The 17411-nt window shown below is 36.3% G+C and overlaps 1 protein-coding gene across 10 annotated transcripts in view; it reads right to left on the bottom strand.

The window, feature by feature from the left end:
* Positions 1-224: 224 nt before the first annotated feature.
* Positions 225-17411, bottom strand: part of LOC123537548 (vinculin-like) — a 67528-nt gene continuing 50341 nt past the window's right edge. For 9 of the 10 annotated variants that reach the window (XM_045321346.2, XM_045321349.2, XM_045321351.2 and 6 more), the window contains 6 exons: positions 17229-17347; positions 16254-16369; positions 14721-14844; positions 11919-12009; positions 8136-8174; positions 225-2627 (listed from right to left, as the gene is read on the bottom strand). In XM_045321346.2, the coding sequence (XP_045177281.1) occupies positions 2461-2627; positions 8136-8174; positions 11919-12009; positions 14721-14844; positions 16254-16369; positions 17229-17347 (656 nt within the window). In that variant the 3' untranslated portion in view covers positions 225-2460. The remainder of the gene's footprint in view (positions 2628-8135; positions 8175-11918; positions 12010-14720; positions 14845-16253; positions 16370-17228; positions 17348-17411) is intronic. The other variant, XM_045321348.2, reaches the window with a different exon arrangement.

Genomic DNA, 17411 nt, shown 5'->3' with positions numbered 1-17411 from the left:
ATATTCGTCGTAAATGGACATCGTATTCCCTCGATAATATGGAAAGGACGCGGTCACGCTTTTCACGGACGATTTTGATTGGTTCGCTACGATTTGTCGCGAAACGACGCTGATTGGCTGAAACGTTTTACCTGTAATGTAACCAAACCATAAATATCGGCGAAATGTGCCAGAGGTTCATCCGGGGAACCACGGTAGACCTCTGGTATGCGAGAATGAGGTAGTTCTGCACATTTGATAAACCGGAAGTGATGGCGTAACGTCATTTACCCGGAAAATGTAGAATAAAGCCTGGATTCGGATATGAAAATAATTCTATGATTTAATCTAAACCTGTGAGTAAATTTATTACAATGGCACTGTTGCTATATTTAATATATATATATTATAAGTCAAATATGATATTAAAACATACATTAAAAAATTCAAAATAATGTCTTAAATTCAACGTGAAATGCCAGGTTCACTTTAATCATGGTCAAATATCTCAAAAATAAGCAAACGGACCTATACATTTTATTTCACCAAATTATAGGTCTTGTTTATTTACAACTGTGAGAAGTTTCATCAAAATCTACACTGTAGAAAAATTTCTATTCGCGAAAATGTAATGAAAGTTTTGATTTTCCCATAGACTCCCATTATGAAATATTGTGCGAGGTCCAAATTTTTCAAATCAGTCTAGCAAAAAATAAAGCACACGACCCTATCTTTATTTGCTGATATTTTCTAGGTATATTCTGAAGTTTTGAAAAATCAAGAGTTTAATCAAATTCTACATTGTAGAAAAAATTTCAATCTAAATGTGCAGAACTACCTGAAGACCTTTTTCAACAATATCTTTTTATGTAACGACAGGGCAGCTCCTGTGTAACAAGTGCTCCTAGATTCTGTACCAGTACTAACCTGGACAGACATTTTGTAAAGTCAGTGCTCTTGCAAATGATACATAATTATATCGTTTCATCATTGTATTGGTAAAGTCTTTAACAAAAATAAAAAGGCCAGAAAAAAAAACACAACATTTTACATCTCTTAAATTTCTAAGTTAACACACAAAAATAATGTCTAGAAATTAGAATCTATATCCCACCAAATATTCTAAACAAAGAAAGCTTAGTATAAACCTGTAAAACAATGTACAATAAATATCATAACCTCAACCAATGCAAATTTTTAATTCAGCAGTTCCACCTGTCAATACAAACCATAACACATCTTAACTATACAATGTACGTCTTGATAAAAAACCGATCCATTGATTTCCTAATAGCCCATTTTAACAAAAAAGCATGATGAACAATCACTTGTTAATATAATACAGACCCAAATTCGTATATCTAAATAATCTGAGGTATTTATCTAAAGTTCCCATGAGGGCATAGAGCAAAATGGGGCTATCATTTCCTATCAACATAAAGACGAAGATGGCAGACCGCTCCCCTTTTGCTCTAAGCCTCAAAATTGTTATTTTGAATATGTAGGTCTTTAATGCCAAAAACACTCTGTTCTATACACTGCTTTGAGACAGTTTTTCAGCACTTCAATAACAGATTCTACCATTTTGCACGTAAAAATCAGCACTAAATCTTCTTATGTTTTACTTAAAGACATCTATCCACCGCACTTCAATATCAACCTTGTTATGCCACTGAAAAACCATGGCAGTTTACCTGAATGTGCATTTAGACAAAGTTTTCAACTTTAAATGTCGCAGGTCATATTTAGGCCCTCCTGGAGATAAATGTTTTTATGTAGGTCTTAATTGTTTCAAGATCAGTTTTAAATAAATATAAAACTGAAGTGATATGTATATACGGTTTTAATAAAGAAAAATTTAATATACAATGCCCTGTTGTGACCATCGTTGTTTTCTTGCAAAAGAATGCAGTCACATGAAATTATGATAAAATACATTGTAAAAACTGTCACGCAGGGCCTCAAAAATGTGCACTGCATTTGCCATAGATAAATTGGTATATCCACTAGTATCATGAGAAAAGCATTTATAATTACAAGTGTATATGAATAGGCTGAACAGATGTCTTTAAACAAGTGAATTACCAAACTGAATAGGTTTCATATATTATCTAAAAAATCAAAATACCATTTCCTCACATTTATAACTAACAATTTTGTTATATATCGTAAAGTAAAAAAATTACAAAAACAAATGAAACATCTATTTGTTGCATAGATTCTTGAAAAAATATCACTGGGACCTGTGTTGTCATGGCAATATTTTCCAAAATAATAACTTAAGATTCAGGTAGTATTTGCAAAACCACCTTACATGAGACAAACAGATTAAACAGCTTTACAAGCATGCTAAATAGTTTAAATTAAATGGCTATAACCTGTAATATGTTATTTCTCAAATCATACTTCCAATTACCAATACATAGCTGACTATATCAATGATCAATTCCAATTAAAACACCTCTAAGATACATTGCTTCTTCACGTATACCATGGTCGTTTTCTCAACCAGCGGATAGTGTATCCGGAGTCGACACGTATCTTGATGGACGCGGCTTCTGCGGCTCGCACAGTTTCCTTGACGGCTTGCATGAGGTTTTGGGCGTTACCAACCAACATTTCTGTAGCTTCCTGATCTTCCTCTGAACCTAAAAATAATAATGACATCACATATTACATCTGTACATAGCAATGACATCATACATTGTATCTAAAAATAACAATGACATCATACATCATACCTATATATAGCAATGACATCATACAACATTTACGGGCATGAAAATAGTTCAATAGTTATTTGCATTTGGTATTTAATGCACAGAATATAAATATAAATATAGAAATTATATAGCAAGCCAGATGGCATCAAGTACATTTTGCAATAAAAGAAAGAGCAAGAGAATATATTTCAGCATTGACCTATTTCTGAAGCACTCTTCAATATTCTTCTTCACATTATCTTTAAAGCTATATAAGTATATATATAATAATAACGCGCAAATTGACAGACTATAGATAGCAAAATGTCACTGCAATAAAAGTCGTCTGAATGCTATGTTGTTTGGCTTTTCCATGGCTTTTGCTATGGTTTTCTATGACTTTTTCTATGACTTTATTTGGCGGCTTTTCCATTTTGATTTATTCTTAATTACTATTTCTTCATTTCAAATATTATCATAAGTGACTATTTACCCTTTTCTTCAAAAATATTAACACTACATTATTTGAAGAAAGGATCTTTAATTGATAATGACCAAACCAACGACACATTCTCCCAACAGACTTATGTAAAGTTGTTTCATAACTGCACTATCATACTATAAACTTTAAAGTGCATATAAATGAGTTTGATCAAACACTATAGTAAAACTATTGTAATGTCCAATATGGATTCCACTAAAACAGGTATTATATAAAACACATCAAAGTTGTACCATGGATAATCTTGTTCCAAGAGTCAAAATGCAAAGAGCACTAAAGAAATGGGTTTTTCAATACTGTGAAATCACTTAATTTTGTTGGCATAAAATTTTGTGGTTTTGGCTAAAACGTCTGTTTTGTGAGGACGTAAATTCATGGATTTTCAATTTTTGAAAAAAAAAAAAAAAAAAAAAATTCCACAGAGTTAGATCTAGTATATCATTTCATTCTTACATGTGAAACCTACAGGTGTCAAACAGCGCTACCTTGGCTACTGAATCTGCAATCTAAGCTGCGGGAGATAAGCGAGTGATCATGTGCCAATTAATGATGGCGTTATGTATAATTATACGACCCCTAATTTGCAAAACTTAATGGAACTGTGAAATATTCAATGATAAAAGCCGGCGACAATTTAAGAGTCAAAACCGTAGCACCTGGGATATAGTCTTACACAATTAGCATTCACAATCAAATCAAATATAAAGTTCATCACATTGATCATTTGATCGTGTTTCAAACAAGAACTAGTAATTGTATTGCAACATCTAAAATTATAATCTGTTGAATGTGCATTGTGTTATTTCCTGTTGAGAAATGTGTAATGTGAAATGGGTAATAATGCATCAGATGCAAACCTAGTAATTAGTTCAACTTCAACTTCAACTATCTACTGCCGAACAATCGTCTAGCGATTATGACTGGCAGGCGCTGTCAGGAAACAGTGTTTTAGTAAAAATGTTATGTGCAAAATTAAAAAGATAAAAGACCCAAAGTATACAGTTTAAAATCAGCGGATTATAGTATTTAGAGAGACTGCGAGTCCAGCCCGCTGACAAATGTCTGCAAATTGGGACTGGACTGGATATATGTTGGTAAACTGTTCCATAGTCTGATAGTCCTGGGGAAAAAGGAATTTGCATGGTACGACGTTTTGGACTGGGGAATTAAGTAATTTAAATTTCGTGTCTGTGTGAGATGATGATGGTCCACAGCAACTAATTCATTTCTTATCTTATAGAAAATAACCAGGGAGGAATGATTTCTTCTTTGTTCTAGGGTCTTCCAATTTAGTTCAGATAACATATCTGAGACGCTACTGGTATACTGGTAGTCATTAAAAACATAGCGGGCTGCAGATCTTTGTACCCTTTCTACTTTATGAGTTAGATATTTTTGCCAGGGGTGCCAGACCGTGGAACAGTACTCGACCTGGGGGCGGACATAGGTTATGTAGGCCATTTCTTTAACCTGTCTGTTGGTAGTCTTTACATTCCTTTTGATGAAGCGAAGGGTATTACTGGCCTTGGATGTTATGTTATTTATGTGATTTGACCAGGTCAAGTTATTATTTAGGGTAACACCAAGATATTTTGCATGGTCAGTGGACTGAAGTTGGACATTAAGTTCGACAAGAACAACGTCCTTAGCCCACAACAACATGGTTTCAGGTCAAAACATAGTTGTGAGACCCAACTCATAGGTTTTACCCAAGAAATAGCAGATAATCTTGAAAAAGGTCAACAAACTGATGTAATTATTATGGATTTTAGTAAAGCCTTCGACAAAGTAGATCATCATAAATAGTTTATAATTTCTTATAGTCCCAAAGTAGTAGTAGTTTACTAAATTTCAGTAAATATAAATATTGCAGAGCGAGGCCGGAAAAATTCAAATAACAGCCGCAGCATAGTGCCGTTGGCACATGACGCTACATAAAACTTCTATTTTTAGTATTCTATGGTAACCCCTATTTAGTATCTACTTTTACTTTGACGAGCATGTCGTAAACAAACCACGGGAAAATGTCTGAATGAAATAGTCAGTTTTGTTCCGACACATACCTATGTTTACTGTTGATGGAGACTCCATAAACTAAATGAAAGCTGCAGGTCAGTACTGCTGCATGCACACAACTACAGACCAGATCGGACGGCTATGGTGTCTTTTTTGGAAACATTGAGTACAACTTACATTATCGTGGGCTTAATTCGTTTGTTGGGACTTAATTTAGTGGTTGAGCTTAACCACGGAATCCAAGAAAATTAATCCCCCACGAATAATAATGATTTCACAGTAAATACTAGGGCTTTCAACTAGACTAGACTGTTACTACGGTCAGTTTGAGGTGAGTTTGGTTGTACTATTGTATCTAGAGTGTAACTATAGAACTTGATCAAACTCACTCTGTAATACTATTGAAGCAATGTAGAACAAGCATTATAAAGCAGACTTACTAGATTCTGTTTCCATGGCAACCAGAAAGCAAGCAGAAAATAGAAAATAAAAAAACACACAAAGTTAGTGACATGTTACCAAAATGCACAGCAAAAGTACTTCCATATTGTTATTAATAATAAGCTTTAAAGGGGCTGCCTCCAGATTAACAATACCACATCACTGAAGCAAAGTTCCTTCTTTTCTACTTTACCTTTTTACTGTGTGATTAACACACTAAATTACATTTCCACATACTGTAAAATCATTAATATTTGTGGGGGACTAATTTTCGTGGATTTCGTGGTTGAGTCAATCCACGAAATTTAATCCCAACGAACAAGTAAAATTCCCATTCATTTTATGTTCAAAAGTAGAAATCCACGAATTCATATCCCATCGAAATTGCCGTTTTGACCAAAACCACAAAATTTCATGCCCACGAAATTAAATGATTTCACAGTAGTTTACTGTATATCTGAGTATAGAAAATACTGACAAGAATTCACTAAATCATTTTGATGATGCATTTTATTTCCAAATCAATTTTATTAACAAATGTGGAAACTTTGGCATGAACCTGGTGGCATACCCTTTAATATACACAGGCAAAGCAATACACAGCAAAAAGCAATTATTTATGCAGACTTAACATTCATTTCACTGCATGATACTTAAGGGTCATTCAGAAATACCACTGAATTGTAAGCATATAATTATCTCTCCAGGCATCACAAGCCTAGTTTTCCAGCCTTAATTTCAACTCGAAATTTCAAACAGTAATTTCCTATATTAAATGGCCTGTTGGCACTTATTCTTGCAGAAATTTGTCAAGAAAAAACTTTAATAAAGAAATTTCAGCTAAGAAAATTCTTAAATAATACAATGGAAGCTTGTCCTGTGTACCAAAGTTCCTTAACTTCCTTACACTAAACATCTCATACATCAGTCATGCTTAGAAATATTTCTACTATAGAATTCAACTTTAATATTACCAGACAAAGTAATGCTACTTCTCATTCAAATTTCTGTAACACTTTCCTTGAAATGACTTTTTGTCATGTTATCGAACTTATTAAAGAATAGTTTTTTTGCTTTTGTTTGGATTAACATCTAATCAACACAATTTATAGGTCATATGGTGATTTTCCAGCTTTGATGGTGAAGGAAGACCCAAAGTGCCCCTCCATGCATATTTCCTTTGGGCTACTGGGTAGAACCACCAGCCTTTCATAAGAAAACTGGATGGCTTCCTCACATGAAGAATTCAACGGCCAAAGTGTGGCTTGAACCCATATCGTTGAGAGGCAAGTGACTTAAGGTCAGCGGCATAATAGCCACTCGGCCACAAAGGACCCTTATAAAATAACAGATCTGTGATATAAAGGATATAAACATGGTGATTTACTTTGACACGATCATATTATTTAATATATCAATACATACATCATGGATTAATTTTACATGCTATGACAGAAACAGTGAAACACTGATTGCTCAGTCGCAAAGGGGATGAGCACATTGCACAAAGTATCCAGGGTTGACATCAAAACATAAAATATATAAGGAAAGCTGTTCAGGACTACTTAAATTGCCCAAGTCAGTCCTGTTGCTTGAGTCAGTCCTGTTGCTCAAGTCAGTCTTGCTGCTTGAGTCAGTCCTGTTGCTTGTGTCAAGCCAGTCCTGTTGGTCGAGTCTGAGTCAGTCCTGTTGCTCGAATCAGTCAATCCTGTTGTTCAAGTCAGTCCTGTTGCTCAAGTCAGAGTCAGTCATGCTGCTCAAGTCAATGAAGGTTGAGCAAGCTGTATTTCACTGTATCTTGGTATATTTCCATGCCTATTTCAAAACGACTTTAATTCTTTTATACATAATGTAAGATATATACACATACAAAATGTACATGTATATGATGTGTAGCATAACTAGTACAATTAGTTTTATTACAGGGTCATGCATTCCTTTAATTTTAGGTATGTTTTTTTTTATGACTGGCATTCATATTAACGAACTTAAATGTTCAGTTAAGCAATTATAATCTTAAGTTATCAGTTAAAGTTATGGTGGGTGGGGTATGTCAAACACAATGTGCTGTATGATGCAATCAGTCTAATTCAGTCACTTATTATTCAAGCATCAGTCAACAGTGCTTCCATTGATCAACGTGTCTAAATTGATCAAACTTTCTATCAGAGCTTTTTATATCAAAGAAACTTATCAATAACTATAAAACAACAAATGAAAATGAAAAGTCCCCTAAAATCTGTGCATTGTACACCTCAGAGTCCTCTCAACCATTTGTACTAATACCCTTACATCTTTCCTACATATTATGTTCTAACCAAATATTTTTTATGTTTAAAAAAAAAAAAAATTGTACATTTCTTTTTAACCATTAAAGAACAAAATATCAAAATTGAAATAATTTAAATAATTAATTTTCAAATTTTCAAACTTGGACACTGATTTGGGGATGAAGCACTGCTGACATCATGCACGAGAAACGTGTTCATGTTTACCACAGGCTATTTCACTGCCATCTGGGGCTGGGATTGGTTCTGTGAGAGAAACATGTACATTCAAAATCTATTTCAAATCTCAGAAACGAAATTTTTAGACTAATGTCTGATGTTTTGAACAGCTTGACGTCATTTAATTTTTTTATCTGTTAAATATGCTTTCCCCAAACAAAGGTTAACCCTTAGCCTGCTAAATTTCTATAATGGACTGGTTCATCATTCAATTTGGGAAGTACCACTTATCATTCAAATGGGGTGTTTTTCGGAAAATTTACTGACTGAATAGCGAAAGTGCAGACCATGATCAGACTGCACGGATGTGCCGGCTGATCTTTGGGCTGCATGGTCAAAGGCAGAATCATTTGCCGCCAGCAGGCTTAAGGTTAAATATTCTCCATTCAATTTGGCAAACATATATACAAGATGTATAGTATAGAATCAAAGCCTATAAATAGAATCAATGCCTATAATAGATTCAAAGCATATAATTTATGCATAAACCAACCCTGAAATATAATCCTAAATATCAAATTCCAAGTGCAAACTAAATAATTTCTTACACCTTCCCATATCACATGACAATTTTCTTCTTTGTATCAGTTCCTTATAATTATCTAGCATATTAGTTTTCTTTTTTTAAAGGGATGTCCAATAGGTCTTAACTACCACACAAGTACAGACAACATTATGAAACTGAAGGTCAAAACTGATTTCAAATATAACTCCTTGAGCTATTCATTAGTGTATAATTTTAATGAAACATTATTTTGGCAAGTCAGGGGCTGAAACACAAAACTAATTGTATAACATTTTCACAGAACTTTTTGGATCAACCCTTGAAAATGTGTGTTCTGTTACTATTGAAAATCCCTTTAAACAATCTAAAGTATAATTTATGTGTATGTATATCCAACTAACTCATTTTGTTACACATTATATACTGAATGAAATATTATTCTTGACTGACGACTGTGCTCAAAAAAATTCTTTAGATAATGGTCCTTCATGTATATTCAAAATAACTATAACATATAAACTAACTTTGAAAAAAAAAGATTTTTATGATCCTTTGAATAACATACTTTCAAAAGTCTTAACTTTATAAATTGACCTGATTACTTCAGCTGAAACTGTTTGCTGTTAAACCCGTCTTCAGCATCCGGCCAAGGAAGTGACCTAATATGGCTACCGGAGACAGGTGACAGTTTTAAGTCAGGTTGAAACAAACACAAAATGCCAATACATGAAATTTCTTGTCTGGATGCTTTAAAGAAGTATCTGCTTAATACAGGTGCCCTTAAGGTAGTAGAGGTGTAATAACAATGTTTACAAAATGGCATTTGCTTGGTATATTCTTAAAGATGACCATGTTTCGCACTGCTTTGCAATTTTTTAACAATATTTACCATGCCCTTTTTTCAAATTTTGTTATAACTTATGGTATCTCCTCTAGCTCAAGTAGAGACAAATTTCAAAGTGATGACCACTTTACAAAACGTTCGCAAAGAACTCATTTTACCATTAATTTTAATAAAAGAATCATCAAACTATTGGTAAACAATTATAAAACACAAATTAACAAGAGCTGTCTCCATAGGATGACATATGCCCCCGATGGCACTTTGAATGAGTAGTTATGGCCGATGTTAGAGTTTAGGACCTTTGACCTACGGAGCTGGGTCTTGCGTGCGACACGTCGTCTTACTGTGACACACATTCATGCGTAGTTATTTTAAAATCCATGCATGAATGACAAAGATATGGACCGGACACGCCCATCAATGCACTATCATGAAAAATGACCTTTAACGTCTAAGTGTGACCTTGACCTTTGAGCTACAGACCTGGGTCTTGCGCGCGACACGTCGTCTTACTGTGGTACACATTCATGCCAAGTTATTTGAAAATCCATCCATGGTTGACAAAGATATGGACCGGACAGGCCCATCAATGCACTATCCTTTAATGTCTAAGTGTGACCTTGACCTTTTAGCTACGGACCTGAGTCTTGCGCGCGACACGTCGTCTTACTGTGGTACATATTCATGCCAAGTTATTTGAAAATCCATCCATCGATGACAAAGATATGGACCGGACACGCCCATCAATGCACTATCCTTTAATGTCTAAGTGTGACCTTGACCTTTGAGCTACGGACCTGGGTCTTGCGCGCGACACGTCGTCTTACTGTGGTACACATTCATGCCAAGTTATTTGAAAATCCATCCATCGATGACAAAGATATGGACCGGGCACGCCCATCAATGCACTATCCTTTAATGTCTAAGTGTGACCTTGACCTTTGAGCTACGGACCTGGGTCTTGCGCGCGACACGTCGTCTTACTGTGGTACACATTCATGCCAAGTTATTTGAAAATCCATCCATCGATGACAAAGATATGGACTGGACACGCCCATCAATGCACTATCCTTTAATGTCTAAGTGTGACCTTGACCTTTGAGCTACGGACCTGGGTCTTGCGCGCGACACGTCGTCTTACTGTGGTACACATTCATGCCAAGTTATTTGAAAATCCATCCATTGATGACAAAGATATGGACCGGACACGAAAATTGCGGACAGACTGACAGACTGACAGACCGACAGACGGACAGACGGTTCAAAAACTATATGCCTCCCTTCGGGGGCATAAAAATATGAATATCATTTTATCTAGGGTTCCTCAAGTACACGGACTTAATGATACAGAATTCTAACTTCAACATAGAAAAAATAAGGTCGAATCCTGTGTTTCTGTTTTGAATTTTGCTTACTTCATTCAAAAATGACCTTGGGACAGACGTATAACCTACCTAAATTTCTTCCACAATATGTAATCTAAAGAGTGAAAGCAAAATAGAGAACTTTTACCACATGTAACTCAATATTTTTAAAGATGTGTAACTCTACCCCTTCTGTTTAAGTAGTAAATTCAATTTGAACAGCAAGAAATCGCTGATCAAATTACTTTTTTTCCATTTTTGTACAATAAATCAATCATAAGTCTTGAAAGAAGTAAAAACTTACCAGAAAAAATGGAAAATAAGAGAAAAAAAAAATTGGTCCCAGTAGGGCTTGAACCTACGCCCCCTGAGAATTGCAGTAAAAGTGGGTTTATGTTAGGAATTGAATACTCTTCAAAAAGGAGGTACTCTATTACACCTCTACTACCTTAAGTAAGGTTGAAATTAGAACAAAATACTAATACATGCAGTTTGTTGTTTGGCTGTTTAAGGCAAGTACCTGTTTAATACAGGTGCTTTTAAAGGCAGGTTAAAATGTATCTTTAATCTAGTTCAAGGACTGTGAAGGACCATATCTATGAGACATAAAAACTAAACAATATACGAAACGACAATCCTGATAAATGTATGAATCTACAGATTATATTCCTGTGACTTTATTATTTTGTACCTGCAGCCTCATCTGAAATCAATTACTGTCTATCAAATACATGGTAACTATTTCATCTTTCTTAATAAAATTATCTCCCCTTAATACTCATTTTTGTATGATACCTGTTATGCAAGATGAAAACAAACATACTGTTAAAAGTTTTTAAATGCATAATATTTATCACATTTGAAAAATCTTTTGTTTACCAGTTATAAGATTCTATCATCACATCAAATACATTCAGACAAGTTCAAAAAATACAATTCAACTCTCACCAGGCAGGTTATTTTTTTGAAATTCACCTCATCTTATTAAAAATCATTGAAAATCCACCTCATCTCATGAAAAATTCTATAAATAGACTTGGTCAGCAAGAGTAACCTACCTTGTGCTCCTAACATTGTTGCCTTCACAGTGGAGAGTATCTTCAACTGGGTACCAATGGTTGGGATTCTTTCACAAACTTGTAACAAATTCTGCAACATGACAGAAAATACCAATATATGTATGAGTAACCTATCAAACTATTAAGTACTATATTCATTCCATGTCACACTTGAGATTTAAACGGGTAAAGGTAAGCTGTATCTAACGTCCCATATGATCAACATACAACACAAGCTAATAAGCTACTGTGCGACAAACTAGGTATCCAGTAACAGATACTTACCTGTGCTTATTTTACCTCCTGGTATGACCCTTTAAATGCAGAATACCAAGCAAGAGAGCTACCAGTACCATTTTTCAGGTCTTTGGTATGGAACGGCCTGGGATAGAACCCCAGACCTCCCGCACTCAGAGCAGACACTCTATCACTGAGCTATTAAGGCATATTCAGGAGTTTTTAAAAGAAACAGATATATGATTTATTTATACTATTTTTCTCAGTCAGTTAAAGAAAACTGAAAGGGGCTGTTTAAACAAATTTTATCTCAACCGCTCCATCAATTTAAGAAGTAACCAACCTACCTCAACTAAGCATGTCAGTTAAACACAATTATTTAAAGGATGTTATTTTTTTTGTCCACAATTCTATTCTGTGAATCCCTATAATACAATAATATGTCTCCCACAACTGCCTAATCATCTAAACACTAAGTCAGTGTTTTTATACTGTTTAGTCACAACAAATATACCTTTGAAGAGTAAAATGGCTGATTTTCAGTAATTCAAGGGCCATAATTCTGAAGTGCCTATGCCAATTTTGCTAGTTATCGAACCTGGGAGAGGAATTATGGTCATACACATTTTGTTTAAGTTTAGTGAAGATCGGATAAAAAATGTTTGACTTGGAGTGCGGACAAGATGAATGGTTTTTGGTGCATGTTTGAGAATGAAGACTTCAGCATTTTTATGAGTCTAGGTGATTCATTAGTTATTGTCAAGGGCCATAATTCCGAAGTGTCTTAACGGATTTGGCTAGTTATCGAACTTGGCCAAGGTCTTATTTGCAAACACATTTTGTTCGAGTTTGGTGAAGATCGGATACGAAATGTTTGACTTAGTGTGCAGACAAGATGAATGGTTTTTGGTGCATGTTTGAGAATGAAGACTTCAGCATTTTTATGCATCTAGGTGATTCATAAATTATTGTCAAGGGCCATAATTCCAAAGTGTCTTGGCCGATTTAGCTAGTTATCGAACTTGGCTGAGGTCTTATGGTCAAACACATTTTGTTTAAGTTTGGTGAAAATCGGATGAGAAATGTTCGACTTAGAGTGCGGACAAGCTTTGTGACAGACACACACACAGACAGACTGGAGTAAATCAATATGTCTCCCACACCACTGTGTGGTGGGAGACATAATAAATTATCTAACATACTCAATATACAAGGTTGCACATGAAACCAACACTATTAAGCAAGGCTCCGGAAATTTTGAGAACTCAATCGGTCCGAAACGAAAATCATGACATCGGTGCTACCCCACCCACTGCATTACCAATATGCTGCACCATATTTGTAAAACATGATAGAGTAAAGAAATAAGCATGTCATGCATTAAGAATGATTTACCAGTCACCGCGAGTTACCATACAATGAAGACAGTTATTCAGTGTTATATGTGATCGTTACTTTGTTTAAATTTCGATGTTTTTCCAAGAAAATACTTACAGGGATAAAATTGCTGAGGCATTGACACCGTGTACCTAGCTAGTCTAAAAGCCAACGCACGTGTTGGTACCGCATTCAAGGCAGATACTTTGTGATGTTTCCTCATTCTTTGATGGAATTTTATAAAATACAATGCATCAAAGTGACATATTCTCTGCCAAACATCCTCAGTATTTTAAGAATACTCTGTCGCGGACCGAATGTGTACGTTATGTGAACGCTGAGATCGAATTTCCCGCATGTATAGTACCAAAATGTCACGAGGGTTGGCCTCGGATATTTCATTACACTGGCGTTGTACTTCAGTAAGCATCTACATTATGTAAAGTCATATGTTCTCTTCTGATGTAAACAAAATTTCATTTTGAAACATTTTTTAAAAGACCGATTTGATAAACAGTGCCACTCCGGTTTTCTTTATCATTCGAGTTTGCCAGTCCATTTTTTTCTTTTTTTGTACAGCCGGGTTGCAAAGACGATTTTCTGTACTTGTTTCAACTGGAGGTCCAACAAATGAATCGTTAATTTTTACAAATCAAGTAATTATAAAAACTATTTATATCGATTTCCCGTGTGATGTCTCATTAAATGCAGTGACCGTTTGTTTTTTACCCGTGATTAATCATAGCCTTTTTAAATAAACCAGCCATCGGATTCTAAATAAAAGAAGTGGATACCCGCCGAAAGCATTTGGATCCAGTCAGAAACATTTAGAAACCAGTCAAAAATGTTTAATACATTGCAGTCGGCTGTCTGCAAACTTTAAAGGATGTGCCGCGCGAGAACTGATTGCATCACATGCTAATTCAAAACCGATTATCAAGGTGACAATCAGACCGTTTGACACGTTTATTGATTATCTGAGGGTGCTACCAACCATTTCCTGCTTGGCAGGTGGTCATGTATTGAGATTTCAGACCGAAAGTTATACTTTTCTCAAATTTTACGGGACCGATTTTTTTCGTTTTTTCACTTCATGAATCGGTCTGAAAAGTAAAAAAATCGGTCCAAAACCGACAAACCGGCAAATTTCCGGAGCCCTGCTATTAAGGAAATATATAAAAAACTTACAGTTCTCATCTTTTTATCAGTACACTCGGCTGCAAGTTTCTTGGCGAGACGTGTAACCTCTTCAGAAGCCTCAGCGATGTTCTTGGCTGTCGAGATCAGATCTTTCTTTGTTCCTCCTTCACCTCTGTAAATTGTAACAGAACATTTAACAATGTAGCAAACTTACACCATACATACTGTGAAATCATTAATATTTCGTGGGGGACTAATTTTTGTGGATTTCGTGGTTGAGTCAATCCACGAAATTTAATCCCATGAACATGTAAAATTCCCATTCATTTTATGTTCAAAAGTTGAAATCCACGAATTCGTATCCCCACCTTCTGTAAGCCAGCTGGATGGCTTCCTCACATGAAGAATTCAACACCCCGAGTGAGGCTCGAACCCACATCGATGAGTGGCAAGTGATTTGAAGTCAGCGACCTTAACCACTCGGCCACGGAGGCCCCCCTGACTGAGTTCACCGTATGGAAAGTCACACCTGCTTTACATGAGTTATCGTCATAAGGAAGGCCACACCTACCTGACTAGCTGACAAATTTTCGCCATAGGGAAGGCCACACCTACCTGACTAGCTGACAGAGTTTCGCCATAAGGAAGGCCACACCTACCTGACCAGCTGACTGAGCTTCACTATAAGGAAGGCCAAACCTACCTGACTGAGTTTCACCATAAGGATGGTCACACCCACCTGGCTGAGTTTCACTATAAGGAAGGTAACATTTACCCGACTAGCTGGCTGCGTTTCACCTTAGAGAAGGCCACATCCACCTGACTAGCTGAGTTTCGCCATAAGGAAGGCCACACCTTCCTGAGTTTCACCATAAGGAAGGGCACACCTACTTGACTAGCTGACTGAGATCCACCCTTAAGAAGGCCTCAATTACCTGATTAGCTGACTTTTGCCATAAGGAAGGCCACACCTACATGAAGAGTTTACTGAGTTTCGCCATAAGGAAGGATACACCTACCTGACTAGCTGACTGAGCTTCACTAAAAGGAAGGCCAAACTTATCTGACTAGCTGACTGTTTCGCCATAAGGAAGGCCACACTTACCTGACTAGTTGACTTAGCTTCACTACATGTGTCGTGGAGACATCAAAAGAAGACAAAGCTGTTGTCCGTTTTACAATGACTTTGTTTACTTTGTAGACTGGAAGCAAAACAATTGACTTACAGGACATCATAACATACAACAAAAGAGTATGTTACGTAAACGTGATGCCAAGAATGGCGCTTCATTAAATATACATGTAACTTAACGTGACAACATGTATAAGGAAGGCCAAACCTACCTGACTAGCTGACAGAGTTTTGCCATAAGGTAGGCCACATCTACCTGACTGACTTGAGTTTCATAATAAGGATGGCCACACCTTCCTGACTTAGTTTCACTTTAAGGAAGGTCACATTTACCTGACTAGCTGGCTGCGTTTCACCTTTGGGAAGGCCACATCCACCTAACTAACTGAGTTTTCTCATAAGAAAGGCCACACCTTCCTGAGTTTCACCAAAAGGAAGGCCACACCTACCTGACTAGCTGACTGAGTTTCACCATAAGGAAGGCCATTCTTTTTGCTGCAGCAATAATCTCATTGTCTTTACTGGACCACTGTTTGGCTTCCATATGAAGGGCATGTGCAGCCATCTGTAAAAAATAGTCTGTTATTGACTGTTGCGCAACATTTATTTTATAGTAATAATCATTAAGCTTATAGAATGGCCATATTTCCAAACAACCCGGACATGATTTCATTTTTTCAGCAATTCAACATGATGTTGATTGATTTAAAGTTGCATTAACACAGTTCATGTCATTTGATGATTTTTCAATTCTTATAGTAGAGGAAGACAAATGAAGCCCCTTTGGGTACAATTTCACACAAGTTGACACCAGCGCAGAAGCAGCCAGCTGGATGGCTTCCTCACATGCTGACCCAGACTGGGGTCAAATGCATGGAGGATGAGGGTTAAGTGATTCAAGGTCAACTATCTAACCCACTTTGCTGAAGGAGCCCTCAGACTCAACATGAATATTCAAACAAGCTGACATGCCTATTTAAGGTTAGGGTGGATAATTTTCATGTTACCATACTGAAATACCACGAAAACAGGAACATATTTACTTTTCACCGTCACATCTGTATTCAGCAGCCAGCAAAAGGAGCAACAAAATCTGGTTGCTTAATCTTTACCCTGCTAAATTTCTAAACTGGACTGGTCCATCATTCATTTTGGGCAGTACCACTTCTTATTCAAAGGGGTGTCCACTGAAAATTTACTGACTAAATAGCAAACAGTGCAAACCATGATCTTGGTCTGCACTGGTCGCAAAGGCAAAACCGCTTACCGTCAGCAGGCTAAAGGTTATGGAAGGTGACTGCTTAAGACAGGTTGAAATTAGAAGTTAATATGGGAAGCTAACTGACTGGCTGCTTAAGGCAATTGGCTGCTTAATGCAGGTGGCCACTAACACAGGTATAACTGTACTATATGCCTTGGCTTACCATGATGGGTTGGTTTTCCTGAGGAATAGGGAAATGCATGTCATCTTCGTCGTCAGTCTCTGGTGGTGGTGGGCGTGGCGGCATTGTATCTGAGGGCAATGGGGGACGTGGTGGTCCATCTGTAAATATATCAGAATAGTATGTTTAGACATTACGTGCTACTACTGGTCAAGTGTACCATGA

Source organism: Mercenaria mercenaria, chromosome 17, assembly GCF_021730395.1.
Source record: "Mercenaria mercenaria strain notata chromosome 17, MADL_Memer_1, whole genome shotgun sequence".
Taxonomy (NCBI): domain Eukaryota; kingdom Metazoa; phylum Mollusca; class Bivalvia; order Venerida; family Veneridae; genus Mercenaria; species Mercenaria mercenaria.
The sequence above is the reverse complement of the archived record's forward strand: the minus strand, read 5'-3'. Positions and strand labels throughout refer to the sequence as shown.